This window comes from Emys orbicularis, chromosome 1 (assembly GCF_028017835.1).
Source record: "Emys orbicularis isolate rEmyOrb1 chromosome 1, rEmyOrb1.hap1, whole genome shotgun sequence".
NCBI lineage: Eukaryota > Metazoa > Chordata > Testudines > Emydidae > Emys > Emys orbicularis.
The window spans coordinates 31,717,568-31,744,172 of NC_088683.1; the positions used below are offsets into that span (position 1 = coordinate 31,717,568).

General features: G+C 44.0%; 1 protein-coding gene across 1 annotated transcript in view; it reads right to left on the bottom strand.

Moving 5' to 3' along the window:
• LAMB4 (laminin subunit beta 4) overlaps positions 1-26,605 on the bottom strand; it is an 87,645-nt gene that overhangs the window by 23,089 nt on the left and 37,951 nt on the right. The window contains exons 14-24 of the mRNA XM_065408225.1: positions 22,307-22,438; positions 17,942-18,127; positions 15,067-15,188; positions 14,011-14,131; positions 12,757-12,934; positions 7,486-7,629; positions 6,727-6,958; positions 5,184-5,341; positions 2,896-3,120; positions 2,259-2,479; positions 461-557 (exon numbers count right to left, since the gene is read on the bottom strand). Coding sequence (XP_065264297.1) covers positions 461-557; positions 2,259-2,479; positions 2,896-3,120; positions 5,184-5,341; positions 6,727-6,958; positions 7,486-7,629; positions 12,757-12,934; positions 14,011-14,131; positions 15,067-15,188; positions 17,942-18,127; positions 22,307-22,438 — 1,816 coding nt within the window. The remainder of the gene's footprint in view (positions 1-460; positions 558-2,258; positions 2,480-2,895; positions 3,121-5,183; positions 5,342-6,726; positions 6,959-7,485; positions 7,630-12,756; positions 12,935-14,010; positions 14,132-15,066; positions 15,189-17,941; positions 18,128-22,306; positions 22,439-26,605) is intronic.

The window sequence follows — 26,605 nt, forward strand, 5'->3', positions numbered from 1 at the left end:
AAAATGGGTTCATACTGGCAAAAATTTTATGAACCATTGTATTACAGGTTTATGTTATGCACCATTATATACTATTATTATCTGACAGTGAGATCTGTTAGGCTGGGCAATAATCTCCTTAGAGAAGGGCTAAATGCCACATCTTGTGGGTCATTTAAACTAGACTAGTCAAAACGCTATAAAATGTACCATAGAGAACAATACTGGAGTTGCATAGACATGGACTTGGTGATCTAACAGGTTTTTTCCAATTCTAATTTCCATGATTCTATGATAATCTTACAGGTGACAAACAGGGTAAATATTATGTAACAGTTTTAAATCCATATTCCAGAAAAAAAGCTAAATCAAAACTATTTCTCTATTTGTACATCTTTTCTGCTATATTCAGATGAAGGTGTAACATTTAAAGACAATATTGTGATTTCTGATACAGTACATCCCCCCTAATAATACTTACAAATACAATGCATCCGTGGATCACCAAAGTAATTTTCCTCACATTCATCACAATGTCTTCCACTGTAGCCTAGTTTGCATGAACATTGGCCTGTGAACTGCAAAGACAGCCTTCAGTAAACAACTGCCAGCAATATGATTATGTATGCAGTGTTGTTGTAGCTTTGTCGGTCCCAGGATATTCGAGACACAAGGTGAGTGAGGTAAACAGAAATTGGTCCAATAAAAGATATTACCTCACCCACCTTGTCTCAGGAATATGATTTGGAAGAAATAGCACGACCCAACTGAATAAACATTTAATTCAATAGATATGTTTTTTTGCTGTGATTTATGACATACAGCTGCACAAAGGATGTAGTGGGATTGTTCACATGCTTTTTTAAAAACAGAATGAGTTACAGGATTGGCCCAAATCTCCCAAAAAATGTTACCATGCTCCAGCTGCTTAGTGACATATGGTTAAAAGTTGGGAAATGACACAGATGGAAGTGAAAACAAAACGGATGCATGGAAATGCCCTTAGTTTACTGAGATGAAGGATTTCACATGTTCCAGACCTCATTATTGACCTCTGAGAAGATAAATGGTAGACGCTCCTAAACTCAGCTATCCCCGGCTATTTTCTGCCCATCTGAGGCAGGGTTTTTCTGTTGTTTATAGCAAATTTGCTTCATCAAATTCTTTTTCCTCCCAGGCTAAACTACTGATCTTTAGATCCCAGTTTCAGGGTACATTAACTGTAACTTAGAATCTCAAGGTTATATTGTGCAAATTGTCCCAGAAAACATATTTTGGAATTCAAACAATAAAATTAACCTGGTTAAATTAACTGGTGAAAGCTGTACTAACTTTCTAAAGGTTAAGATCTAATTTGACTAGGAAAAATTACAATTCCAACAATTAAACTAAAGAACAAACAAACAGAAAACACTTATAAAATAAAATCTGAAATTCTTTTAGTTAGAACTGTAGGATAAGATCCCATTGCCATGGAAGTCAGTGGCCAAACTCCCACTGATTTCAAAGGGATCAGAATTTCAACCACAGATTCAGCCTTGGAAAAACTTTGGATTTTTCCAGACCCCCCTGAGCCCTATAAAGTACATATAGATTAAATATGATAAAACATAACTCATTTCTGAGAGACAAGGTGAGTGAGGCAATATCTTTTATTGGACCAACTTCTGGGAAAGGTATTCCCAGTGGTCACAGCAAAATGGGAGGTGGAACGGATTGTTTAGCACAAAGTAGTTAACATATTGTGAGAGACCATTCAAAGTGAAGTGGCCCATTAACACCTCTGCAGTCAAAAATGTTACCTCACCCAGCTTGTCTCTCTAATATTCTGGGACCAACCTGGCTACAACAACATGACTTTAGTTACTACCACATGCAAATAAATACTTAAAAGGACACTGTCGAGGTTGCCGTTGGGTTCAAAATTTGACTAATTCTTTCCCCTTACACACACTTATAAAGGCATATAATCCTTGTGTGCCATTTCCACACAAAATGCTTCAGTGCTCCATTTCAGGAAGATACATGAATGTAAAGAGCTCATTGTTCATGAGCAAACCTGCCATAACAAAACAGCGTGTATTATATGATGCACCCAAACAAAAACAAAAAGATAAACTAATTTGTGACAGCTTCAAAGAAAGCTAAGAAATTGTTATTAACAATGAGAAAAACAAAAGATTTTGATAATTTATGAGAGATTCTTTGACCGTGTCCTTTCAAAATGTCCCTGTAACTTCAGACATTAGATCTCCCATCTAGCAGAGTCATTATCTTGCCTGATTGCACTGGTTACTTTGAGAGTTTCTTGGGTTACAGTCACAGAACTGACATCCTATTCCATGAGACATGTTCCAGTAGCCAGAAGCACACTGGTCACAGGTAGAACCTATTACATTAGGTAAGCAAGGGCATACTCCAGTCATTCGGTCGCACAGGCAAACTCCATTTCCAGGTGGACATATTGCTGGGTTCACACCTGAAAAATTGCAAGTACACCCTGGAAAGAGAATGCCAGTTATTGTATTGAGTAAAATAAGACAATGTTTAAAATACATTTAATACCTTTAATTCTTGTTTCTGTTTCTTGTTTCTGTGTGAAGGGAACAAGTTTTTGCTTCTTTTCTTAGAACATTGTACTGTACTGCATCTCATTTCATAGTGGACTCTCTCATATGAGCCATATACAATGGGAGGCAATCTTGAAGAATGACTAGGAATGGCAATTCAACTGACAGTGCTAACACAATTAGCGAGTACTGTATTTGTTCAGCACTTTGAAGATAGTGTTACATAAGTTTCCATCATGTGTCTACCAGCCCTGTAAAAGCCAACTCCTCTGTGCACCATGATTTCTTTAAGGCAGATCTTAGTTCTTGGTGGTAATATCTACTTGCAATTGAATTGTTTACTTACTTCTGCAGTTCTGAAGAAGTGCTGACCCAAAGTAACCTGGTTTGCAGAACTGGCAGTTTGGTCCATGTGTGTTGTATAAACATTTTAAGCATTCTCCTGTAACCTTGTTACAGGATTCTGGATCTGTCGCATCAATATTATTATTGCAGGAACATGGCAAACACTGAGCCCCTGGTCTTCCTGGATTCCCATAGAACCCACTGGGGCACTCATCACATTGATTGCCTGCCAGAAAGGAAGGCAAAATCAATTGCTGAGTGCTAGGAACACAAATGAAATCATCTTTTGACAAAACTGTTTGACAATTCCTACTGCCTGTGATAACCTACATTTAGATGCGAGTTTCCCAAGTAACCTTATATTATCCAATTGGACATTGTTGCATTTGAGTTGTACAGTAGGTTAATATTGAATGTACCACATTGGCCAGAGGCTGGAAATGTGCAGCCCTCCCCCCCACAACATCTCTTACCAAGGAAGTCCCTGCGAGAGTGGTTTTTGGAGTTGGAAAATTCTGCAGGACTCTCTTTGAGGAGTTTTTCCTCAAACAAGCCCATGTGAGGCTATGTGGTTTGCCACACTCATGGCATGAGCCACAGATCTGCTCCAGAACCAGCAGATCCCCATGATCCATACAGTTCCTGAGGGACTTAGCCAGGGCCATCCTCATATAGGCTCTGTTTCTTTATTGGCTCTGGGCCTCCTCATCACCCTGGCATTACAGCTGCAATGGAGTTCCAGGGCCCCTCCTACTTGCAGCTGCCCAAGGGGCTATATTACTTTATCTCAGAAATCTTCATGGGCTGGTTGGGGGCCAGTGTGACTCCACTTCACCTCTGGCTGGCTCACTCCCAACCAGCGCCTGTCCACTCTCTGGTCTTGGTCCATAACAGTCTCCAGAGCCTTTCACAGGCTCTTAGGAAGTGAGGATATTGCCAGACAGGTGGCTAACGTCTAACTGTGGAGATCTCCCACTGAGTGCAGATCTTGGAGGTATGACCAGATCCGCAGTAATTATTCATAGCAGAAGTCCCCTGGATAAGTACTGATCAGGACAAGTACAGTTCTTCAGGGTTTAATCAGAACTGCAAAGGGCATTTGGCCTGAGTAAAGATTATGGAATTTGACACAGTGTTAGCATGTCTTACTATTTAGTTTGGACTAAGTAAAGGTGGATACTATGTCAGAAGTTGGCAGCATATTTTGAGAACAAAAGGTTTTGTCTTATATACATGCTGCCAATAGGAAATAAAGCCAGCACTGCCATTTCTACCTGCCACCTTCTCCTTTAGGAATGGCTGGTGAAAGAAAAAGTATCAACTATGTTTTTCCTGAGGGTCTTTGGATATAAACATCAGCTAACTTTATTTTCTGTTTTAAGCATTCATTTAAGGTAACTTTTTCCATCTCACAAAAATAGCTGGTTTCATTCTGATGGACAAAGAAATGGAAAAGCACTTTCATTTCCCCCCTGGAGATTAAGACTAATTTGACACTAAGAAATAGAGTCAAGTTGCTACAAAAACAGCAACATGTAAAATAACCCAGAATGAAACCACCCATTTGCAAAACAATAGTTAGAAGTAAGAAAAAACTCTGCAGTGATTGAGAGATCAGATCAAAACTCGCGTATAAAGAGCTTTTCTCTTATGGGGCAGCATTTTAAACCAACATTTTCAAAACAGTTCACTATTTTGGGTGTCTCCGTTTTTGGGTATCCATGGCTTGTTTAGTTCAGAGAGGATGAGCACCTGCAACTCCCATTGACGTTAGCTCAGCACCACTGAAAATGAGGTCTGAAGAGGCAGATCCTCAGCTAGTGTAAACGGTGATAGCTCTATTGACTTCAGTGGAGCTATGACAATTTACACTAGCTGAGGATCTGCCCTAAGAGTCTCAGATTGAGCAGCCGATACTGGAGCACACTTTCGCAAATCTGAGCCTTAATGCATAAGGAGTTAATAGAAGGACAGACAACAGGTTTATCCAGTAATAAATGAAAATAGAAATAGATTAATTTGCTTCATTGAGTCTAGTTTTCTTGGGTTTCTTCTGGTTTCCTTAGTTGCTTGTTGGAACATTAATTGCAGAACTATTGCGTTCTCTGGATGGTCAGTTACTACATGATTTCCCCCTCTGTCCCAATCAACCAGACACCAGCCTTATTTATCTACCTTATTTTCATTATTCCACTCTATTGTTGAGCAGATGGGTGGGAGTTAGTTGTAATTTTTCAATCTTTCCTTAAGAACTGTAATATGATGAAAAATAAACTATATGTCTCATACCTGAGTAGCCCTCAAGACAATTGCAGATTAATTGCAAAGTGCGAGGATCTTGGTAACAGGAATGTGCAAAATATCTACTGCTTGCAGGTGACTCTGGACACATACATGGGCGACAAGGGTCTCTTGTGAGAGGATTTCCATAATAACCATTGACACACCTGTCAAAACAGTCACCACAGAGACACATTGAACTATCCTCATGACAGATATACCTCTCAGTCCATGCCGATAGCTTGGTTCATTCAAGTCCATGTTTTAAAATATGACAGTACTTGTTAATATAATTATTTGGTATAGAAGTGTCCAGGCTTGAAGAGATTAAAGGAATTAGAATCACTGCTGTATTCCCCAAACACGGAGCAAATTACACATTTTATGTTAAAGGGGCATTGCCAAATAGTTCTGGCTCAATCATCCACCTCCTCAGAGAACCTTTTAGTCTAATTGGTAATGTAAAATTTTCTAAATGTATATATTTTAAATTTCCCACACCATCTCTGATACACTGACTAACTGTTATTTATAAAGGACCCACCATATTTTTGCTCTGCTACTTCTAAGACAGCTAGTCTACCAGCAGAAATCAACAAATAGCCTAAAGGTCATATTGTCTAAACCATTTTCTAGCAGAATTCCCCATAGAATTCAAAGGGAAGTTCTCCTTACACTGAATGGGCGGAGATGACTCAGCCAAACTAAACTAATCAGCCAACCAACCCTATTACTGTACCAGAATTATACTGACATCACTTCTGTTGCTGCAAGAACAGACAAAAAGAACCATTTCCAGCCCCATTAGAAACATATGGGGGAAATAATTTGTCATTCATATGGAAAAGCTACAAACCAGCAGACAGAGAACTGTTCATTTAGGCTCCTCAAAAATTATTGCAAACACAAAGTATGAGAACAAGTATTGAGAACTATTATTATTTTGGAAAATTTCCTTTAATAATTGGTAGGATTCACAATTCTAAGATATATGCAGCACCTTTCACATGCCTCAAGATACTGAGGGCTCAATCCTGTGAGGTGCTGAATGCCTCCTACCAGGTGCTGCAGTCCATTTTGGTCAATTTCACAGTCATTGGATTTTAAAAATTGTAAATTTCATGGTTTCAGATATTTAAATCTGAAATGCCAGGGTGTTGTAACTGTAGGGGTCCTGACCCAAAAGAGGGTTGTGCAGGAGTCACAAGGTTATTGCAGGACGGTTGCAGTATTGCCACCCTTACTTCTGTGCTGCTGCTCACGGCAGTACTGCCTTCAGAGCTGGGCTGCTGGAGAGCGGTGGATGAGAGATTGCTGGACGAGAGCCCAGCTTTGAAGGTAGTGCCGCCGCCAGCAGCACCATGGCATGGTGTGGTATGGCCACCCTTACTTTTGCACTGCTGCCTTCAGAGCTGGGCCCTCGGCCAGCAACCACCACTCTCCGGCTACCCAGCTCTGAAGGTTTGAAATGGCATTGCCTCACACCGAAAGATGCATATCAAGCTATCCACTAACATTCAGACACACTTTCTAGAGGACAACCCGTGCATACCTTTCACACCTACTTCCAGCTGTAAACCCGCTGCAGCTAAGACATGCACCAGTCACTGGGTCACAAAGCTCTGCGTAGCCATTACATGGACACGGGCGACAGTTGGGAAACCCAAAATACCCAGCCAGGCACCGATTGCAGCATCGACCAGCAACCTCTCGGCGGCATGAACACTGTCCTGTCAGCTGATCACACAAAGTGCTCACTGAGCCTTGAGGATGGCACTCACATGCTAGATAAACACAAGAAAAAGCAGATGCTGTGTTATGGATCAGCTAAATTCTAAATGTATTTTCCTGAAACTGATCACCATCTGAGGCCATAAGACTGAGATGTGGCTTCACTTAGATGTGCAGCAGGGGCTGTAAGGGGTCAGAGATGATTTTTTTATTTTATTACTGTAGGTTCATGAATATCAGTGGCTGGAAATCCCCAAAAGTTTGGTGTGCATAAGCTTATCTGAACCTCTTTGGCCTGCAGAAGTGGGCTGTGAATCACACGAGAAAAGCCTTCTAATAAGTCTTCTGGAATTGTCTGTTTCCAATCAGGCTGGAAGTACCATCAGAGCAATCATTTTTTCAGCACTTCCATTTCCATTCCCAGTGGGAGCCAGAAAGTACAGAGTCATATGGAAGTGGGGGTTGGGAGGAAAGCTAATTGTGCTCTTTGAATCTCAAATGAGGTTCACTTGGAGGGATGGTAAAGATTCAGTTTGCTTTTATATGAAGCACTGTTTAATGTTCACTGTTTAGTACTTACAGTAACATCCATGGAAACCAAAACCAAAACTTCCTGCAGAACATCTGTCACAACAGCGGCCTGCAACATTAGGTTTACATTGACACTGGCCTCCAAGTTGACTGCAGCTGGAGCTCAGGGACCCTTCTGGATGGCACTTGCATGCTGTTGGCAAGAAAATTTCATACACACATAATGAAAAATGAAGTTAACTATTTTCATGCTTTCCCCCTCCTTAGCAGGTTTTATACTCAGAGTTACCAGAGATGTGCTAAGAGAATAAAGCAGAGTCTGAGTCCCACAAACAGGGGGTTTATCGGCCACCAAATTATGTGCTTTGAACTATTTGACAATGTTACATTAATGATGATCTTATACCAGTCATCAATACGAGCCTTAAAGTTCTAATCTGGATCTGTAAAGTTCAGAATGTTGCAAAATTTGGATCCAGATATAAATACAGGGAAACCCGCTATAACGCGCCCCGCGATAATGCGAATTCGGATATAACGCGATCATAAGGTGGCTCCAGCCGCCCCAAAGCGCAAAAAAAAAACACCGGCCGGAGCGCCGCCGAAGCACCAAAAAAAAAAAAAAAAAAAGCGGCCGGAGCGTAGCCGAAGCACAAAACAAACAAACAAACAAAAAAGCGGCCAGAGCGCCGCCGAAGAATAAAACAAACAAACAAACAAAAAAAAGCAGCCGGAGCACCACCGAAGAAAAACAAAAGAACAAAAAAAAGAACGTGCCTTCCCCACTGCCTCTTCCCCCCTACCCGTTTCTCCTTTTGGCAGGAAGAGCCATTCTCCTCCCCAGCTGCTCCTCACTCTTCCTCTACCCCTTGCACATCTCCCCTGCTCTCTGCTCAAGAGAAATTGACCGGCTTGAAACTGACTGGCTTTAAATGGTAAAATTTTCGTAACCCCGCTATACCGCGAGCCCGCGTTTATCGCGATCGAATTTTTTGGACACCAATCATCGCGTTATAGCAGGGTTTCACTGTATGCTCAAAGTTTGAGGTGTTTGGTTAAGGTCTAGCTCTATCTAATACTTTTGAAGAGAGATTTGTTAATGTTTGGATTTGAACATGCTCACAAATCCATTTACAGACATCATCAACGAATGGAGGTGGTAATAGCAAATCATAAATCATCATGTTTCAGCAAAAAAAATAAAAATGGAAATACCTTGATAATTACATCACTTGTGATAATTCTGCTTAATGTCCTGGCTACCACCAGGAAGAGCAGAGTTGTGTAATTAGACATGATTGAATTATTTGTTGCAAGTAATGTACCTGATGAATGTTCACATTTTTGTTCGCCATAATAGCATTTGTAGGCCCTAGCTGCAATGCTTATTTTATGGGATGCAACAATTTCCCCCCTCATAATTTAACCTACACTATAGATGGTGGAATAATATGTAGCAGATAATTTATTTGATGATTTTTTTTCTGTCAGTTGTGTATAAATTACTTGTGAATATTTTCCCCATTATTCAACTAGCTCTGTGTGTGAGAATTAATCTCTTTCTCAGATACGCATGCACGAACGCACATGCACAGCCACCCACAGAGTGGCAAGGAATTCTTCAAATGGCAGAAATATTTTCTGGTTTAGATTGAAGAAAGGGTGATATTTTATCTGAACTGGGTTGCTCATTCTAAGCAATGAGACATTTGTTTGAAGGGCACACAATACTTTTCAGTGTACTGAGCAAGTCAGGGTAAGTATGACTTGTGGGTATTTTTGCAGGACTTGCTAGCAGCCACCAGATTAGGAATCACTGTTTCAGCTCAAATTTATCTGAGTCTTTTGGCTGCTGCCACAGTTGGACAGGGCAGTGTGGGTGAAAGGATGGCAGTTGGGCTATGTTTTTCCAGCACCAATCCTAGGCTCTGACCATGCAAACAAACAGTTACACATATCAGGGGGTAGCCGTGTTAGTCTGTATCTACAAAAACAACAAGGAGTCTGGTGGCACCTTAAAGACTAACAGATTTATTTGGGCATAAGCTTTCGTGGGTAAAAACCTCACTTCTTCGGATGCATAGAGTGAAAGTTACAGATGCAGGCATTATATACTGACACATGGAGAGCAGGGAGTTACTTCGCAAGTGGAGAACCAGTGTTGACAGGGCCAATTCAATCAGGGTGGATGTAGTCCACTCCCAATAATAGATGAGGAGGTGTCAATTCCAGGAGAGGAAAAGCTGCTTCTGTAATGAGCCAGCCACTCCCAGTCCCTATTCAAGCCCAGATTAATGGTGTTAAATTTGCAAATGAATTTTAGTTCTGCTGTTTCTCTTTGAAGTCTGTTTCTGAAGTTTTTTTCTTCAATGATAGTGACTTTTAAATCTGTAATAGAATGACCAGGGAGATTGAAGTTTTCACTTACTGGCTTATGTATGTTACCATTCCTGATGTCCGATTTGTGTCCATTTATTCTTTTGCGGAGGGACTGTCCGGTTTGGCCAATGTACATGGCAGAGGGGCACTGCTGGCACATGATGGCGTATATAACATTAGTGGATGTGCAGGTGAATGAGCCCTTGATGGTGTGGCTGATGTGGTTGGGTCCTCTGATGGTGTCGCCAGAGTAGATATGGGGACAGAGTAGGCAACAAGGTTTGCTACAGGGATTGGTTCCTGGGTTGGTGTTTCTGTGGTGTGGTGTGGTGTGTAGTTGCTGGTGAGTATTTGCTTCAGGTTGGGGGGTTGTCTGTAAGCGAGGACTGGCCTGCCTCCCAAGGTCTGTGAGAGTGAGGGATCATTTTCCAGGATAGGTTGTAGATCGTGGATAATGCGCTGGAGAGGTTTTAGCTGGGGGCTGTATGTGATGGCCAGTGGTGTTCTGTCGCGGCGGGAGGGGCTGCGTGGCGAGTGCCCCTCTGAAGCCCTGGCCGCCCCCCTTCTCTCTCTCCCCCCGCTCCCTCCCCCTCCCCCCCACTAGCCGGGGCACGTCTGCAGCGCAGGGAGTCCCCCTGCACCCTGGCTCCAGCCGCCCCGCAGGTTTTTTTCCCCCTGTATTGCCGCTCCAGCCGCGCCGCAGGTTCTTTTTTTTTGCTTTGTCGTTCTGGCCGCCCCGATTTTTTTTTTTTTTGCTTGGGGCAGCAAAAAAGCCAGAGCCGGCCCTGATAGAAACTATGACTTTTATAGCATGTAAACAAGCAGTTGTTACAATAATACAAATAATAAATAGTAATAATAATAAATGTCATTAACTCTCTTTTTCTGATAACCATCCCCTCAAGAACTACAACGACACGGAGATGAATAGACACTTTCAAGTATAACTCACAGAAGAGCAAATACACAACTGGAAAGCCAAGGACACATTTAAACCGAAGTCCAGTATTGCATCAAAAGAAAATAAATATTAGACTATGTCAGTGATAATCAGGAATCAAAACCACACATTGATAATGCAGCAATTGCAAAAGACTTGTTTTCTTTCAAGTTTGCTATGGGCACAGGCGGGCATGTTGAGATTACAAGACACTAGGTTGGGGTAAATGCACAACTTTCTTACTATATGTCCCCTAGTGGCTACCCTGACCAGTGGCGCTAAACATTCACAGCTTACACTACATGGCCAGCATTTGACTGTATGCTCTACCTGCTGTGAGCCCATGACTGCTCCAAATCAGATCCTGTAGCCAGGGTCGGATTAACTCTCCTGTGGGCCCAGGGCTATTAGATTTTGTGGGGGCCCTGTACACAAGTCTTTTTCCTAATTTAAAACAAAATGATCACAATTATGGCATTGAGGCTATGAACGCTATACTAAACTTGCCTTTTAATTAACATAAAGCCATTCTGTGGTTACATTTCAGTCTTAAAACATGTAGAATATAGTTAAGTTATTTAAAAATAGCCTACTTCTTACCTTAGAACAGCTGTTATATTCGTTTCTTTCTGGGAGGGAGTTTGGGTGCAGGAGGGGGCTCCAGGCTGGGGCAGAGTGTTGGGGTGCAGGAGAGGGTGAGGGGTGTGGGCTCTGGGAGGGAGTTTGGTGCAGGAGGGGATTCTGACCTGGGGCAGGGGGTTGAGGTGCAGGAGGGTGCATGGTGCAGGCTCCGGACAGGAAACGCTTACCACAGGTGGCTTCCGGCCAGAGGTGCAGCAGGGCTCAGGCAGGCTGCCTGTCTGCCATAGGCCCATGCCGCTCCCGGAAGTGGCCAGCTGCTGGCACGTCTCTGTGCGCCCCTGAGGGGAGGGGGACACGTGTCTCTATGTGTTGCCAGCACCCGCAGGCACTGCCTTTGCAGCTCCCATTAGCCGGTTTCTGGCCAATGGGAGCTGCGGGGACAGTACTGGGGGTGGGGGCAGTGTGTGGAGCCACCTCTCCCCACTTGCCGCCAGGAGCCGCAGAGATGTGCCAGCAGCCGGCCGTCTCTGGGAGCGGCATGGGGCCACAGCATGCAGGCAGCCTGCCTGAGCCCTGCTGCGCCGGGGCCCCCCTTAGCCCAAGGCCCTGGGCTGCAGCCCCTAAAGTCCCTGCCTATAGCCACTAGTTACTTTACCTTTTCCTAGGGTATCCCTTTGCCCACATGCAACCACCAGATAGTTGTTACTAAGGCCATTCCATTCAAAGAACTTGTTTACATGGGGCTGCTAAGGTCACCAAGCCTCACTGCCTCAGGAACTAAGAGTCCCCAAATCTCTCCCAATTTAGGTCATTAAATAGGCCAAAGAGTTCATATTTTATACTGAGAATCATGTCAGAATAGGGTGGTTACAGTGATCTTTAAAGATACCACAAGTATTGTCATTTTTAATGTTTTTGTGCTGTAAGAGAAAGACCGTCATATTTGTTCAGTGCTGATGCAAACAGCTGCTAGAGGAAGCCATTTGCAGTGCACAACAAGTTTTATTAGTCCTACAAAATGCAGGAAACTATGCAACATGCTCTGGAGTGCCATCTATTGCCACTGTATTTATTAACTATTTATATCTACGTAGATATAGAGCACGCCTATAATAATATTCTACCGAGACCATGTAAAGCAGGGATTCTCAAACTAGGTGTCATGACCCCACCAGGGGTCGTGAGGTTATTACACGGGGGGTCGCGAGCTGTCAGCCTCCACCCTCAAACCACACTTCGCCTCCAGCATTTATAATGGTGTTAAATATAAAAAAAAATGTGTTTTTAATTTATAAGGTGTGTCACACTCAGAGCCTTGCTGTGTGAAAGGGGTCACCAATACAAAAGTTTGAGAATCACTGATGTAAAGTCAACCATCAGTGGAAGTGTCTATACCATGCTGTTAGTACAGATACTTACGAACTGCTCCATTGTGAATACGAGCAGACATGCTCACTATGAGCCTTGCACACACTTCAGGTAGAATATGAGATCCAACTTCTGAAGCAATTTCGACACAGTGATACTGCTGGTACTGATCTAGATCTTTTTGACTGCACAGGTTCTCCACTGAACTGATTCTGGGAATAAGTCCAAGCTTTGGAGTTGACAAAGAAAGGAAAGGGCGTTCAGAAAATTATAGTTTACCAGACTCTGCTACTTCAACTCTGCACTTCATGGTTGGAAACCCTGAGCTCAGCCATTGCTAGACCTTCCATTTTACTGTTCCATCACCCAAATCCACATTTATTCTAAGGTTTTGGGTGTTGCCCTAGATTTTGAGATAAATGAGTCTGCATTATGTATATAGAAAACCAAATTATGGTATGTCCTCAGAATGATGTTTGTACAGAACTGCTGCTGAAGTCAACTGTAGCTGCATTTGTGAATCTAGAGGCAGAATTTGGCCAACATTTGTACATGCATTCTTGAGAGAGAGAAAAGTAGTTTGAAGAATTGAAGTCCAAACTTGGTCATTCTCCCCCCCTCCCTCACCCATCAAACTCAGTTTTACGAAGATTACCAGAGAAACTGATGTTAAAGTATTTTAAAATTTTATCTGGAAATGAGCACAAACCAAATACCCACCTCCAAATGTCCTTGAAACTTGGGAAAAGTTTGGATATAAATTTCAAGTGTGACTCCCAGCTCTGCAATGAACCATTCCAAAACTCAAAATATGAACACTTCTGGGAAAAATCAGATCTAAATTTAGATCCAAACTCCAGGATTCATCTCTACGCATATCCAAAATTTTCCATGAGGATCACACATATTAGCTTAGATTTTTTAGAAAAGCTGTGCACAAAGACCTGTGTGCATTTACGCTACTAATGATTGCACTTCATCAGTAAACGAACAAATGATCAATTATACAACCAACTGGCTAGTAGCATGTGCAATTACTGTGACTGGACATACAGTTATAATATTCAGACACAGAAATTAGTACACAAATACAAATCTGTATTTGAACATGAAAATATGTACACCCAATACAAATTAGTGTAACCACAAGCAAGCTTTTCTGATTTTTTTGATAAAATTTGATTTTAAATGGTTAAAATAAGAGTTCTAAAGGCTGTTCACAAAATATTTTGAATATGCCTCTGTCAAGGAGTATGAAACAGGTATAAATATTATTAAAAGGAAGTATGTAACAGGATTACTTACTGAATCAATCAAGATGTATGATATAGTCTTTGGATCAGAGGCAGAAGGCTGTGATAAATAAACATCTACAAAATACTCTACTCCTGGGTCTAAGCAGACAGGAGTATGCAGAAGTGCAATTCTGTTTAGAAGGAATAAATACAGGAGTCAATGTTCCTTTATCAGAGAGTTAATAGGTATAAAGTATTTGCTTAAGAAAATATTTAAAGGATGTAAACAAAGATTTGATAAGTCTTCTGTGTTCACATGCCTTATTACATACACATGGTCAGGAGAGACTAGATCCTGTGTGGGAATTTGAGATGGAGGAGTGTGCAATTGACTGGGGCTCCTATCTAGGACAATAATACAAATAATAAATAATAATCGGTTCGGTGGCTTAATTTCATCAAAATAAGTGACAACCATTCAGTCACTGTAATGATTCACTGTAGAGTGATTTTTAAGATGATGAACTTTTAAAAACATTCTATTTCTTGCTGGTATCCCAGTCCTGGATCTGCCACGAGCAATGTTCACCTGGTCATTCTGAGGATATTTGTGTAACTCGTTATTCACATTTGTGCACTTCCTACCATTCTTTGGCTGAGACATTAAACTGAAGTTGTTTCCTTCTGTTAGCTATGGAAGTGCAAGTTAAAAACCTTAAGGCAGTTCTGAAAATAGGAGAAGCCAGGGACATCCTTGGGGTCTCTTGGCCAATATTTCATCTCTTTAATGAGGTAGGTTCTAATGCCCAACACTGTGTCTGAGTTATTGGTCCCGTAGCCAAAAGGGTCACTGTCAGGAGCTGGGCCTGCATTCCTTACTCAGGCAAACCTTTGACTTATGTGGAGTTTTGCCTGAGTCAGGACTGGTGCATCAGGCCCTCAGATTGCATCCTACAGCTGCCCGGTACTTTGGTGTAGCAGCAGTGAGAAAGGCCACATGCCCTGTTCTAATTCTGAGTACATTCCATTCATATTCTCATGCATCTATCCCTTTGCTACAAAACGCCTTCGAGAAGAGCATTTGAACACTGAATATTTAGAGTTGTAAAGAAAGTAACATCCTCACCTCTTTGTAGCTGGCAGAGCCAATGCGTGTGGCTCTTGCAGAAGTGCCTTGTTTCTGCAGCGATCACTTGTCAAAGCACCAGAGGGGTTGACCGCAATACTTCCTATCCAGTCTTCTAAAGACTATACATTTGGGAAGAAAATTGTGATAGTTTTCAAAAATACCTAAAAAATTCGCTTTTTCTCACATGCACATCAACCTGCCAATGTTACTGAGAGCCAAGCTAAATGATAACATATTGCAGTAATAACCACCGCATTCCCTTTTGTTCATTACATGATATTTTTTAGAATGTTCTTTACTGAAAAGTGCAAGAGAAAAACAATGGTTAGTATAATCCAAAGAAGTTAGAAATGGAGGGTCAGCTCTTGAGCTGGTGTAAATGGGTATAGTTCCAATAAAGTCAGTGGAGCTGTGCCCATTTACACCAGTTAAGAATATGTCCCAAGAGGTTCTAATACAGAGTTCAGCACATAACTTTGCTCAAATTGCTAGTAAGTAAAAATGAACTGAGATAACTTTGTAATGAGATTCTTAAAATTCTAAATGAATTGTCTAAATCTTTACCTGTGAAAATTTATATCATAGCAGCACAATACAAAATCACAGATTCATCCAGAGCCGATTCTTGCACTCTAAATCAATGCGAGTTTTGCCTGACTCAGAATGACAGGAGTGGCTCTCTGTGTAGATTAGTAAACTGTTTAAAGTATAACAGTCATAAATGATAACCTGAATGGTGTTGTTACTGTAAATATCTGAGAAGTGAAGGAAAAAAGGATGTTCAGCTGGGCCATGTACAGATGAGCAACTCACATGTGGTTTATAGGAATAATTGCCAATGGTTTAATCACATCTAAAATGATTATGCATTTTTCATGTGTCAGACATGTGGGCACAAGACAAAGTCAAATCAGGGGACACAGATCAGGAATTCTGGAGGGTGAGGTCTGCCCAGAAAATACTCCCCAGTTCTGGTTCTGTTTTGTTTTATGAATGACAATGGTATGTGGTGCGGGGGGGGATCATGTGGGGTCAGTGATGCAAGTAGAATCCATTTCTTACCGGTACAGGGGGAGGGGCACCAGCTAAAGGGGGCATGTGGCCTCCCCACGTGACCGTCCATGTGACTCTTCCCTGCTGCGCCCCCAGCCTGGGGCCCCCATGCTCTCCCTGTTCCCTCCCCATGATCCATCCCACGTTACCTGGGGGGGGAGGGGGAGGGCTCAGTCCTCCTCCTGCTGCGCCCGAGACTTCAGAACCGCAGCGGGGAAAGGAGCAGAACGTGGGGCGGCAGCTCCTCCGGCGCAGCTCTCTCGCCCCCAGCCCCGCCCCCTGCCCTTCCACTAGGGTGACCAGGTGTCTGGTTTTCAACCGGAACACCCAGTCGAAAAGGGATCCTGATGGTTCCAGTCAGCACCGCTGACCGGGCCGTTGACTGTCCGGTTGGCAGCCCCGCGCAGCTCCCTGCTAGTCTCCGTGCCGTGCAGCTCCCAGGAAGCAGTTGGCATGTCCGGCTCCTAGGCTTAGGGGTGGCCAAGGGGGCCCGCATGCTGCCCTGCCCTCCGCCCACAGGCACAGCTCCCATTGGCCACGTCAGGGCAGGGGACGAACTAGCGCAACTCGCGAGCACTCAGCAGGCAGTTGTTGAGGGGTCGTGGCGCACGCCTCTCCCACTGCTACCAGCCCTCTTCTCATGCTCCTGTGGCTGGGCTCGAGCTGTGGTGCATGCCCTGTGGTGAACCACGGTCTGTCGCCCCATCGCCGGCACCCAGGAGTTTAAGGTATTTATCCCCATCTCCGAGCGCTGGGAATGGGGCTACTGGAGGAGATGGGAGGAGAACGAGACAAACCCAGTGCCCAGCCCATCCCGGCAGGCTCAGGGAGTCAGGGGCAGGCTCGGCCCGGCAGCACCGCCTTCACCCCAGCAGCACCACCACCCCGGCCTGGGACAGTCCTCCTGAGTCCGCCACTGGCCCAGCAGCCCTGAACTCTGGGCAACTCCTCCCCCCCAAGCCCTGCACCCCCATCACTGCATCCCTCCCTGTCCCAACCCCCCCGCATCCCTATACCCCTCACTGTATCCCTCCCCAACTCCCGGCATCCCCATATCCCTCACTGTATCCCTCCCCATCCCAGCCCTGTATCCCTTACAGCACTCTCCCACCCATCCTTTCCACCTCCCAGAGCCGCTACCCCCTATGTCCCTCACCCCCCACAGCCCTGCACCCTATTCACCTCCATACACTGCTGCACTCCCATTATGTCCCTATACACCCCTGTGACCCCTACATCCTCCTGCACCTGTAGCCTTCTGCCTCCCACTGCATCCCCATCCACCCCACATACTCCCCACCCCCCTCCTCTCCCCTTCACTGCCCCCTCTCACCGCCACCCTGCTCTCGTCCTTGGCCTCTTTCCCTCCCCATCCTCTCTCCTCCAGGGAACACGCGTATGTGTGGGGGGGAACCCATCGCTGCCCTCTCAGAAGGACAGTGTGTGCTCCTAGCTAGCATGTGCTGCCTGTGGCAGCATATGCACTAACTAGCTGTGGCGCATGAGTGGGTCTGGTAGCCGGACCCTTGTCCTAGCGCTAGGTTGGTTATCAGAGCCTGTTGATGCATAATTACTTCCCCCCTACAGGCCACTGCGAAGCACATGGCAGGTTTTTGGCCCTATATATTCTATTTATGGGACACAAGTATGATAGGATAAGGCTGATAGTTTTGCTCCAAACCTTTGTAGAAATCAGCCCCATTTGAAAACGGATGTGTCAGTCCAAAGCTCTTGTTCTTCATTTGTCATATTACTGCCCTAGAACAGCATCTCTTAGGAAAGTATTAAAATGGTGAATTAAAAGTCTGAATTCAAATACCTCAGGTTCATAACGAAGAGCGATATCAAAGTCCATTGCAAAGGGAATGTTGCTGATAGTAAATCTTAATCCAGCGCCATTCAGGACACGGGCAAAGCCAGGACCTGTCCATGTGACAGGTTTGCCAGGGGTGGGCTCCCTGAAAACAATATCCAGAGCAGAGTTCCTCCCAAATTGAACCCAGCCCTGCAAGGAGATAGTGACATTGTGAATAACAAATACAGGAAAAAGATAGGTGCTTCTGCTGCGCAGATTCCTAGTTTCTGCAACTAGTCAGCATCATTTTGTAAACACGCTGAAGATCTGGTCCTCTAAAAAAACTCATATATATAAATTAAAGTTATAGTCACACCTAGAAAACCTCTCTTGCTCTTTGTCTGGGGATTGTGGGAGCTTCTGGAAGTGAGACTGTGTCTGTTATGTGCTTTGTGCTCTAGCTGGGTTTCTGTTAGTCGGTTTGGTTTGGTTTGGTTACTTTCGGTTTCTTTGTTTCAGGGGTATTGTTGGTTCCCCCCTTTTTTCCTTGGGGTGAGTGGGTGGTTTTCTCCATGGGGTTCACTTCAGATGGGTTTAGTGGTTTGACCTGCAAGCGTGGGGTTCGGGGTGTGCCTGCTGTCTCCTGCACTGCAGAGGATGTGTTGCTGAGCGTTGGTAAGGTTATTGGCTGTGCTAATATAAAATCTGCCTCTTGAATAAGCAAATCTATAGTGACTTCCCTGGCCCAGGAGCAGTTTGTGAATCATTTAGTACAGTCAGGACTCTGGGTCAAGGAGTCTTTTGTTCAAGTATTTCCCTTGTTTACTCCTGCTAATAAAGTAGTTTTTTCCAATGTCCCCCTTCCTTCACAATGAGACATTGGTATCTGCTCTCTCCCACTATGGGAAGATAGTTTCTGCTGTTAGGATGATTCTGTTATGCTGCAAGAACCTAGATGTGGGGCATGTTGTGTCATTCTGCCACCAGTTTTACACAGTTCTAAATAATCTGCAACAGCCCTCGAACCTAGTTTTAATGCACCACATAGATTATACAATATTTGCTACCTCTGAAAACATGAAATGTTTCTAGTCTGGTGACCCTGGTCATTTGAGGGGTTCCTGCCCATGCAATGCTGGATATGGGATCCCCTGGAGAGAATGTGGAACCCCAGGATAATGGGCAGGGGGCTGGGACATCAAGGGACCAGCAGGAAACAGAGCCTGCATCTGCACTACCAGACTCTATTCCCCCCTCACTGTAAGTGGTCTGCCATTGTACAGGGAGGAGCACCCCCCACCCAAGCACATCTCTGTTGTGACCCCATCATTTGTGCAAGGACAGAAGTGAGTCCTGGAGGAGCAATTCCCTGCAGAGGAAGCAGAGACATGCTCTAGAGATGGGGGGTGAAGAACAGACCAATCAGATGGATTTATGGAGAATTATTTCCAAAGGGTCTAAGACTTTGGAAGCCCCTGAGCTGCTGGCAGTGGCTGGAGATGGAGCTGTGTGCCCTGAGAAGGAGGATAGCCTGGCACTGGGAGGTAGCGCCATGCTTGAAGCTCCCAGTGTGGTACTGTCTTCCCTTGGCATGGTGAGTCCTCAAGCCCCCACTCCTGCATGGTTGCACTTATGGGTCCCAGCCTAAGGCTGAACTGCCTACCACTCTTGGGGCAATAGATATGCCAGCTACTCCCACTGAATCTCCCTCCTGCATGAATGATATGAATATTCCAGCGGTGGCTCAATGTTCTTCTGAGCTGGTTGAGTCTGAGGGAGATGAAGAGGACAATGATGATCTCTCTGACTTCTCACTGGTTCCTGATGTCCCAGTCAGTCAGCTACATAGGAAGGGTGGTACAGTGAGAAGGAGATTAGTGACTTTTTGGATAGCACTAAAGGGAAGCAGTGAGTTGAGGTTGGGGCCTATATTCCTGATTTGCAGTGCTTTGTTCACTCTGCCGCCTTTGTCTTGAGAGATACCTTGGTTGATTGCAGGAAACATTTCCGTCTCAAAAAGTTGTTGAGTAAAGTGAGGAAGCATGTAGGGGTTGTTCAAGATATACAGGCCTCTCCATGGCTTATTTTGTTCAAAGTACTTCCACTTTCCATTGTTTCTCTTTGCTGTTGGCTCTCTACTAGTCACTATGGTGCTGCTCAATTTTGGCTCTCTAAATAGTAATGGGTGCCGGGGTGGTCATAAAAGGGCACAACTCTTCAAATTTCTCAGAGAAGAATGTGCCGATGTTGTCCTTTTGCAAAAGATGCACTCAGACCCTTATAAGGAGGGGAACTGTTTGAAGGAATGGAAAAGTGAAACTTTCTTGAGCCATGGTTCCAATGTCACTGCTGAGGTAGCTGTTCTCTTTTCCCAGGATGCTGGGGCACAGATCCGCTCTGTGAAGGAGACTATGCAGGGGCGGCTTCTCCAGGTGGATACACATATTGGCACTATTGTTTTTAATCTTTTTACTGTGTATGACCCTATTCTGGGGCGAGATCGTGTCTCCTTTCTGTAGACACTTGCCTATTCCATGCTTGGCTGTGACCCAGATACTACTATTGTGCTAGAAACGGATTTCAATTGCACTATAGATTATGTTTTAGACAGGAACCATGAGGAGCCAGACCCTCAGTCAGACAGGGAACAGTACTGTCTCCTGCAGACCTTTGGATTAGTAGATGTTTGGAGGTCCTCTCACTCCACTCTTAGAAAGTATTCTTGGCTGAACGCCCAGCTCTGGATTGATTACACGTTTTATACATTGACTTGCAACTTGGACGCTTTCTGGCTGACTTGGTGTGTTAACAATATTTTGAACCTGGTGATGATAATTAAGGCTATGATTTAGTCACGGAGGTTGCGGAAGTCACAGAATCCGAGACTTCCAGTGACCTCCGTGACGTCAGCCTGCAGGGTAATCAGGAGCTGCAGGGTCCCCCACTTCCAGTGGGAGCAGGGAGCTGCGGGGTACCCCTGGAGCCTCTGGTGGCCCCTGGAGCTCCCAGCTGCCATGGGCGGTGGGGGAATCCCCAACCCCCCGGCTGCCCTGGGTGGTAGGGGAACCCCCAAGCCCCTGGCCACCGCAGACAGAGGGGGAACCCCCAAGCCCCAGCTGGCAGAAATCCCTGGCTGCTGGCAGGGCAACCACTCAGCCCCCGGTCCCTGCGGGCAGCGGGGGAATCCCTGAGGCCCTGGCAGAGACCCCCAAGTCCCCGGCCACCATGGGCGGCGGGGAAATCTGAGCCCTCGGCCAGAGAATTCTGCAGCTCCCAGTTGTGGCAGGGAAACCCCTGCAGCTCCTGGCCTGCTGCTGCCGGGGGTACTCCGCAGCTCCCATCCAACATGGGAGGTGGGGGCACCCCACAGCTCCCGGCCCCCACGGGCAGCGGGGGGACCCCCAAAGCTGCAGGCAGCAGGGGTACCCGTAGCCTCCAGCTGCTGCAGGCAGCTTCCAGTCCCTGCGCAGCTGCCCAGCTTCAGGCAATGTGGGGACCTGCAGATCCCCATTTTGTCAGGTATATTTTTTATAAAAGTCACGGACAGGTGACGGCTTCCGTGAATTTTTTTTTTTTTTTTTTGCCTGTGACCTGTCCGTGACTTTTACTAAAAATATCCATGACAAAATCTTAGCCTTAATGATGATGCTTTAGTGATCAATATTTAATCTTCACTTAATGTTTAATGTGTTTTGCTTTATTTCATTCATGCCTTTTTGCTTATATATTGCAATTTTATAACATTTTAAAATACTTTTAATGTAATTTTATGTGAATAAAGGTGTCATCTCTCTCTCCATCTCTTTCTCTCTCTGTTTTCTAGATATAGCTATAATCTATATTAAAATAGGGTTAATAGACATTTCAGGCTGTTTACTCACAGACACATTTTTTTGGGCAGTCTATAATCCATGACTGCAGATGTTTATAATTGGAAAGCTGACAATGGCTTAAATTGCAATGACGCTAATAGGTATGATGCAAGTATCCATGTAAGTCTCAGAAGTTGAAAATGAGCCCCCTACTAGGCTACATTTTTCTTTCTAAATAAATCTCTGAATTTAAGCCTACAGCTTGCCCACTAAACATGGCAAAATAAGCCTCTGTGTGTGTGTGTGTGTGTGTGTGTGTGTGTGTGTGTGTGTGTGAGAGAGAGAGAGAGAGAGAGAGAGAGAGAGAATTATAAAATATCCAGACTAATAGTATATGAACAACTGAATTATTGTATCCCATTTGCATAAGGATTCTGATACACAGGCCTGTACATTCCAATTTCATAGTCACCAATGGTTTAACCCATTCCCTAAACCAAAACTCTTGTTGCAATATTAAACATTAGCAGCATTTGTTGCAATTCTTTGTTGAACAATTACTGTAGTATCAGTTTACCTGTTCCAACCCCGGTTTTCTTATGCTTCGTTTCTTGCTCCTGTTTAATACAATATTTCCATTTTCAATGGTGAAATCATATCCTTGCTGCTGAAAATATACATCACACCTTGGTAAAGCTGTTGGTTTAACCTGAAAAGGAAAAATCGATGATTTATGTGACAGCGCAGTTTGAACAATCTTTAAGCATATATGGCTATGTAAAAATGAAAATCCTCATAGACTCATAGACTTTAAGGTCAGAAGGGACCAATATGGTCATCTAGTCTGACCTCCCGCATGATGCAGGCCACAAAAGCTGACCCACCCACAACAGAATCTTCCAGCCTGCGACCCCTGCCCTATGCTGCGGAGGAAGGCGAAAAACCTCCAGGGCCTCTGCCAATCTACCCTGGAGGAAAATTCCTTCCCGACCCCAAATATGGCGATCAGCAGTACCCCGAGCATACAGGCAAGATTCTACAGCCGGACCCTCATTTTACCCGCGATTGCACGTTAATGCCTAATTGACTGTAATCACGTTATCCCTTCAAACCATTCCCTCCATAAACTTATCAAGCCTAATCTTGAAGCCAGAAAGGTCTTTCGCCCCCACCGTTTCCCTCGGAAGGCTGTTCCAAAATTTCACCCCTCTGACGGTTAGAAACCTTCTTCTAATTTCAAGCCTAAACTTCCCCACGGCCAGTTTATATCCATTCATTCTCGTGTCCACATTACTACTGAGCTGAAATAATTCCTCTCCCTCCTTGGTATTAATCCCTTTGATATATTTAAAGATAGCAATCATATCCCCCCTCAGCCTTCTTTTGGTTAGGCTAAACAAACCGAGCTCCTCGAGTCTCCTTTCATAGGAAAGGTTTTCCATTCCTCGGATCATCCTAGTGGCCCTTCTCTGTACCCGTTCCAGTTTGAGTTCATCCTTTTTAAACATAGGAGACCAGAACTGCACACAGTATTCCAAATGAGGTCTCACCAGCGCCTTGTATAACGGAAGGAGCACCTCCCTGTCCCTACTAGAAATACCTCGCCTAACGCATCCCAAAATCGCATTAGCTTTTTTCACAGCCACGTCACATTGCCGACTCATAGTCATCCTGCGATCAACCAGGACTCCGAGGTCCTTCTCCTCCTCCGTCACTTCCAACCTATGCGTCCCTAACTTATAACTAAAATTCTTATTAGTCATCCCTAAATGCATCACCTTACACTTCTCACTATTAAATCTCATCCTATTATTTTTACTCCAATTTACAAGGTCATCCAAGTCTCTCTGCAGAATATCCCGATCCTTCTCCGAATTGGCAATACCTCCCAACTTTGTGTCATCCGCAAACTTTATCAGCCCACTCCTACATTCGGTTCCGAGGTCAGTAACGAATAGATTAAATAAAATCGGACCCAAAACCGAACCTTGAGGAACCCCACTGGTGACCTCCGTCCAACCCGACAGTTCACCTTTCAGTACTACCCGCTGCAGTCTCCCCTTTAACCAGTTTTTTATCCACCTCTGGAATTTCATATCGATCCCCATCTTTTCCAATTTAACCAATAAATCCAAACAATAGGCTATAGTGTCTCTTGGAGTAAATGGGTGCAGCTCCAAGAATGTGGCCCAATAAACATTGAAAATATCTCTTTTTCACAATGCATATGTCTTCACTGCAAAAAAACCTTGAATTAGCTTGTGGCTTCTCAGGGACACATAGAGAAGAAACATTTGTAGAAATCTTGGCAGAAGAAGAGAACACATTCCAGTAGAACCAAAGCTTGCATTATGGATGCACAACAGCAATGTCTATATTAAGAAACTATTTTAAATCAATAAAAGACATATGGACTGGCTCAGTTATGTGAACTATACATACAACATGATGGGGGCTAATTTAGCTACAACGAGTCAGGAAAAAGATCTTGGCGTCATCGTGGATAGTTCTCTAAAGATGTCCACGCAGTGTGCAGAGGCGGTCAAAAAAGCAAACAGGATGTTAGGAATCATTAAAAAGGGGATAGAGAATAAGACTGAGAATATATTATTGCCCTTATATAAATCCATGGTACGCCCACATCTCGAATACTGTGTACAGATGTGGTCTCCTCACCTCAAAAAAGATATTCTAGCACTAGAAAAGGTTCAGAAAAGAGCAACTAAAATGATTAAGGGTTTAGAGAGGGTCCCATATGAGGAAAGATTAAAGAGGCTAGGACTCTTCAGTTTGGAAAAGAGAAGACTAAGGGGGGACATGATAGAGGTATATAAAATCATGAGTGATGTTGAGAAAGTGGATAAGGAAAAGTTATTTACTTATTCCCATAATACAAGAACTAGGGACCACCAAATGAAATTAATAGGCAGCAGGTTTAAAACAAATAAAAGGAAGTTCTTCTTCACGCAGCGCACAGTCAACTTGTGGAACTCCTTACCTGAGGAGGTTGTGAAGGCTAGGACTATAACAATGTTTAAAAGGGGACTGGATAAATTCATGGTGGCTAAGTCCATAAATGGCTATTAGCCAGGATGGGTAAGAATGGTGTCCCTAGCCTCTGTTCGTCAGAGGATGGAGATGGATGGCAGGAGAGAGATCACTTGATCATTGCCTGTTAGGTTCACTCCCTCTGGGGCACCTGGCATTGGCCACTGTCGGTAGACAGATACTGGGCTAGATGGACCTTTGGTCTGACCCAGTACGGCCTTTCTTATGTTCTTATGTAACTTTTGAAGAATCTGGACTAAGTTCAGAGTCAGTGTATGCAGTGGTGTAAGCGAGTCTAAACAAGTCTATTAGAGCTTGTGACGTTGCACCTCATAATGCTTATAGAAATATGCTTATGAGTGTAAATATGACATAACTGGAATACGTTTTATGCTAGATATGCCATGTAACATAACTTTGCAAAGGTTATATTCTACTGAATGTATTCATCCTATTTGTATCCATGTATCATTTTTATATTTGACGTTATGAGCATTGGCTCTATGCTTGTATTTAAAGTGTTTGCTGTAGAAAGAACCTAAGGCAGATTTGGTCAACATAGTGTGAAGGGGTTATTCAAGTAACTGGGAGTACTTGGCTAACAATGGACCTTGATAGACACCAATCCACATCTGAGCTTTCCTGGGAACGTTCGGGCTAACATGTGGGCAATGGCTCAGACTGTAGAGAACTGAGTCAGGGATCGACTTTGGGACCAATCTTATTTATTTATTTTTATTACTGACCTTGGCACAAAAAGTGGGAGTATGTTAATAAAGTTTGCGGATGACACAAAGCTGGGAGGTATTGCCAATACAGAGAAGGACCGGGATATCATACAGGAAGATCTGGATGACCTTGTAAACTGGAGTAATAGTAATAGGATGAAATTTAATAGTGAAAAGTGCAAGGTCATGCATTTAGGGATTAATAACAAGAATTTTTGTTATAAACTGGGGATGCATCAGTTGGAAGTAACAGAGGAGGAGAAGGACCTCAGAGTATTGGTTGATCACAGGTTGACTATGAGCCGCCAATGTGATATGGCCGTGAAAAAAGCTAATGCAGTCTTGGGATGCATCAGGTGAGGTATTTCCAGTAGAGATAAGGAGGTGTTAGTACCATTATACAAGGTGAGATCTCATCTGGAATACTGTGTGCAGTTCTGGTCTCCCATGTTTATGAAGGATGAATTCAAACTGGAACAGGTACAGAGAAGGGCTACTAGGATGATTCGAGGAACGTAAAACCTGTCTTATGAAAGGAGACTCAAAGAGCGTGGCTTGTTTAGCCTAACCAAAAGAAGGCTGAGGGGAGATATGATTGCTCTCTATAAATATATCAGAGAAATAAATACCAGGGAGGCAGAGGAATTATTTAAGCTCAGTACCAACGTGGACACAAGAACTAATGGATATAAACTGGCCATCAGGAAGTTTAGACTTGAAATTAGACGAAGGTTTCTAACCCATCTGTCATAACTATAAAGGGAAGGGTAACAGCTCTCCTGTGTACAGTACTATAAAATCCCTCCTGGCCAGAGACTCCAAAATCCTTTTACCTGTAAAGGGTTAAGAAGCTCGGGTAACCTGGCTGACACCTGACCCAAAGGACCAATAAGGGGACAAGATACTTTCAAATCTTGGGGGGGGGGGGAAAGGCTTTTGTTTGTGCTCTTTGTTTAAGGGGTTGTTCGCTCTTGGGACTGAGAGGGACCAGACATCAATCCAGGTTCTCCCCATCTTTCTAAACAAGTCTCTCATATTTCAAACCTGTAAGTAAAAAGCCAGGCAAGGCGTCTTAGTTTTACTTTGTTTTCTCAACTTGT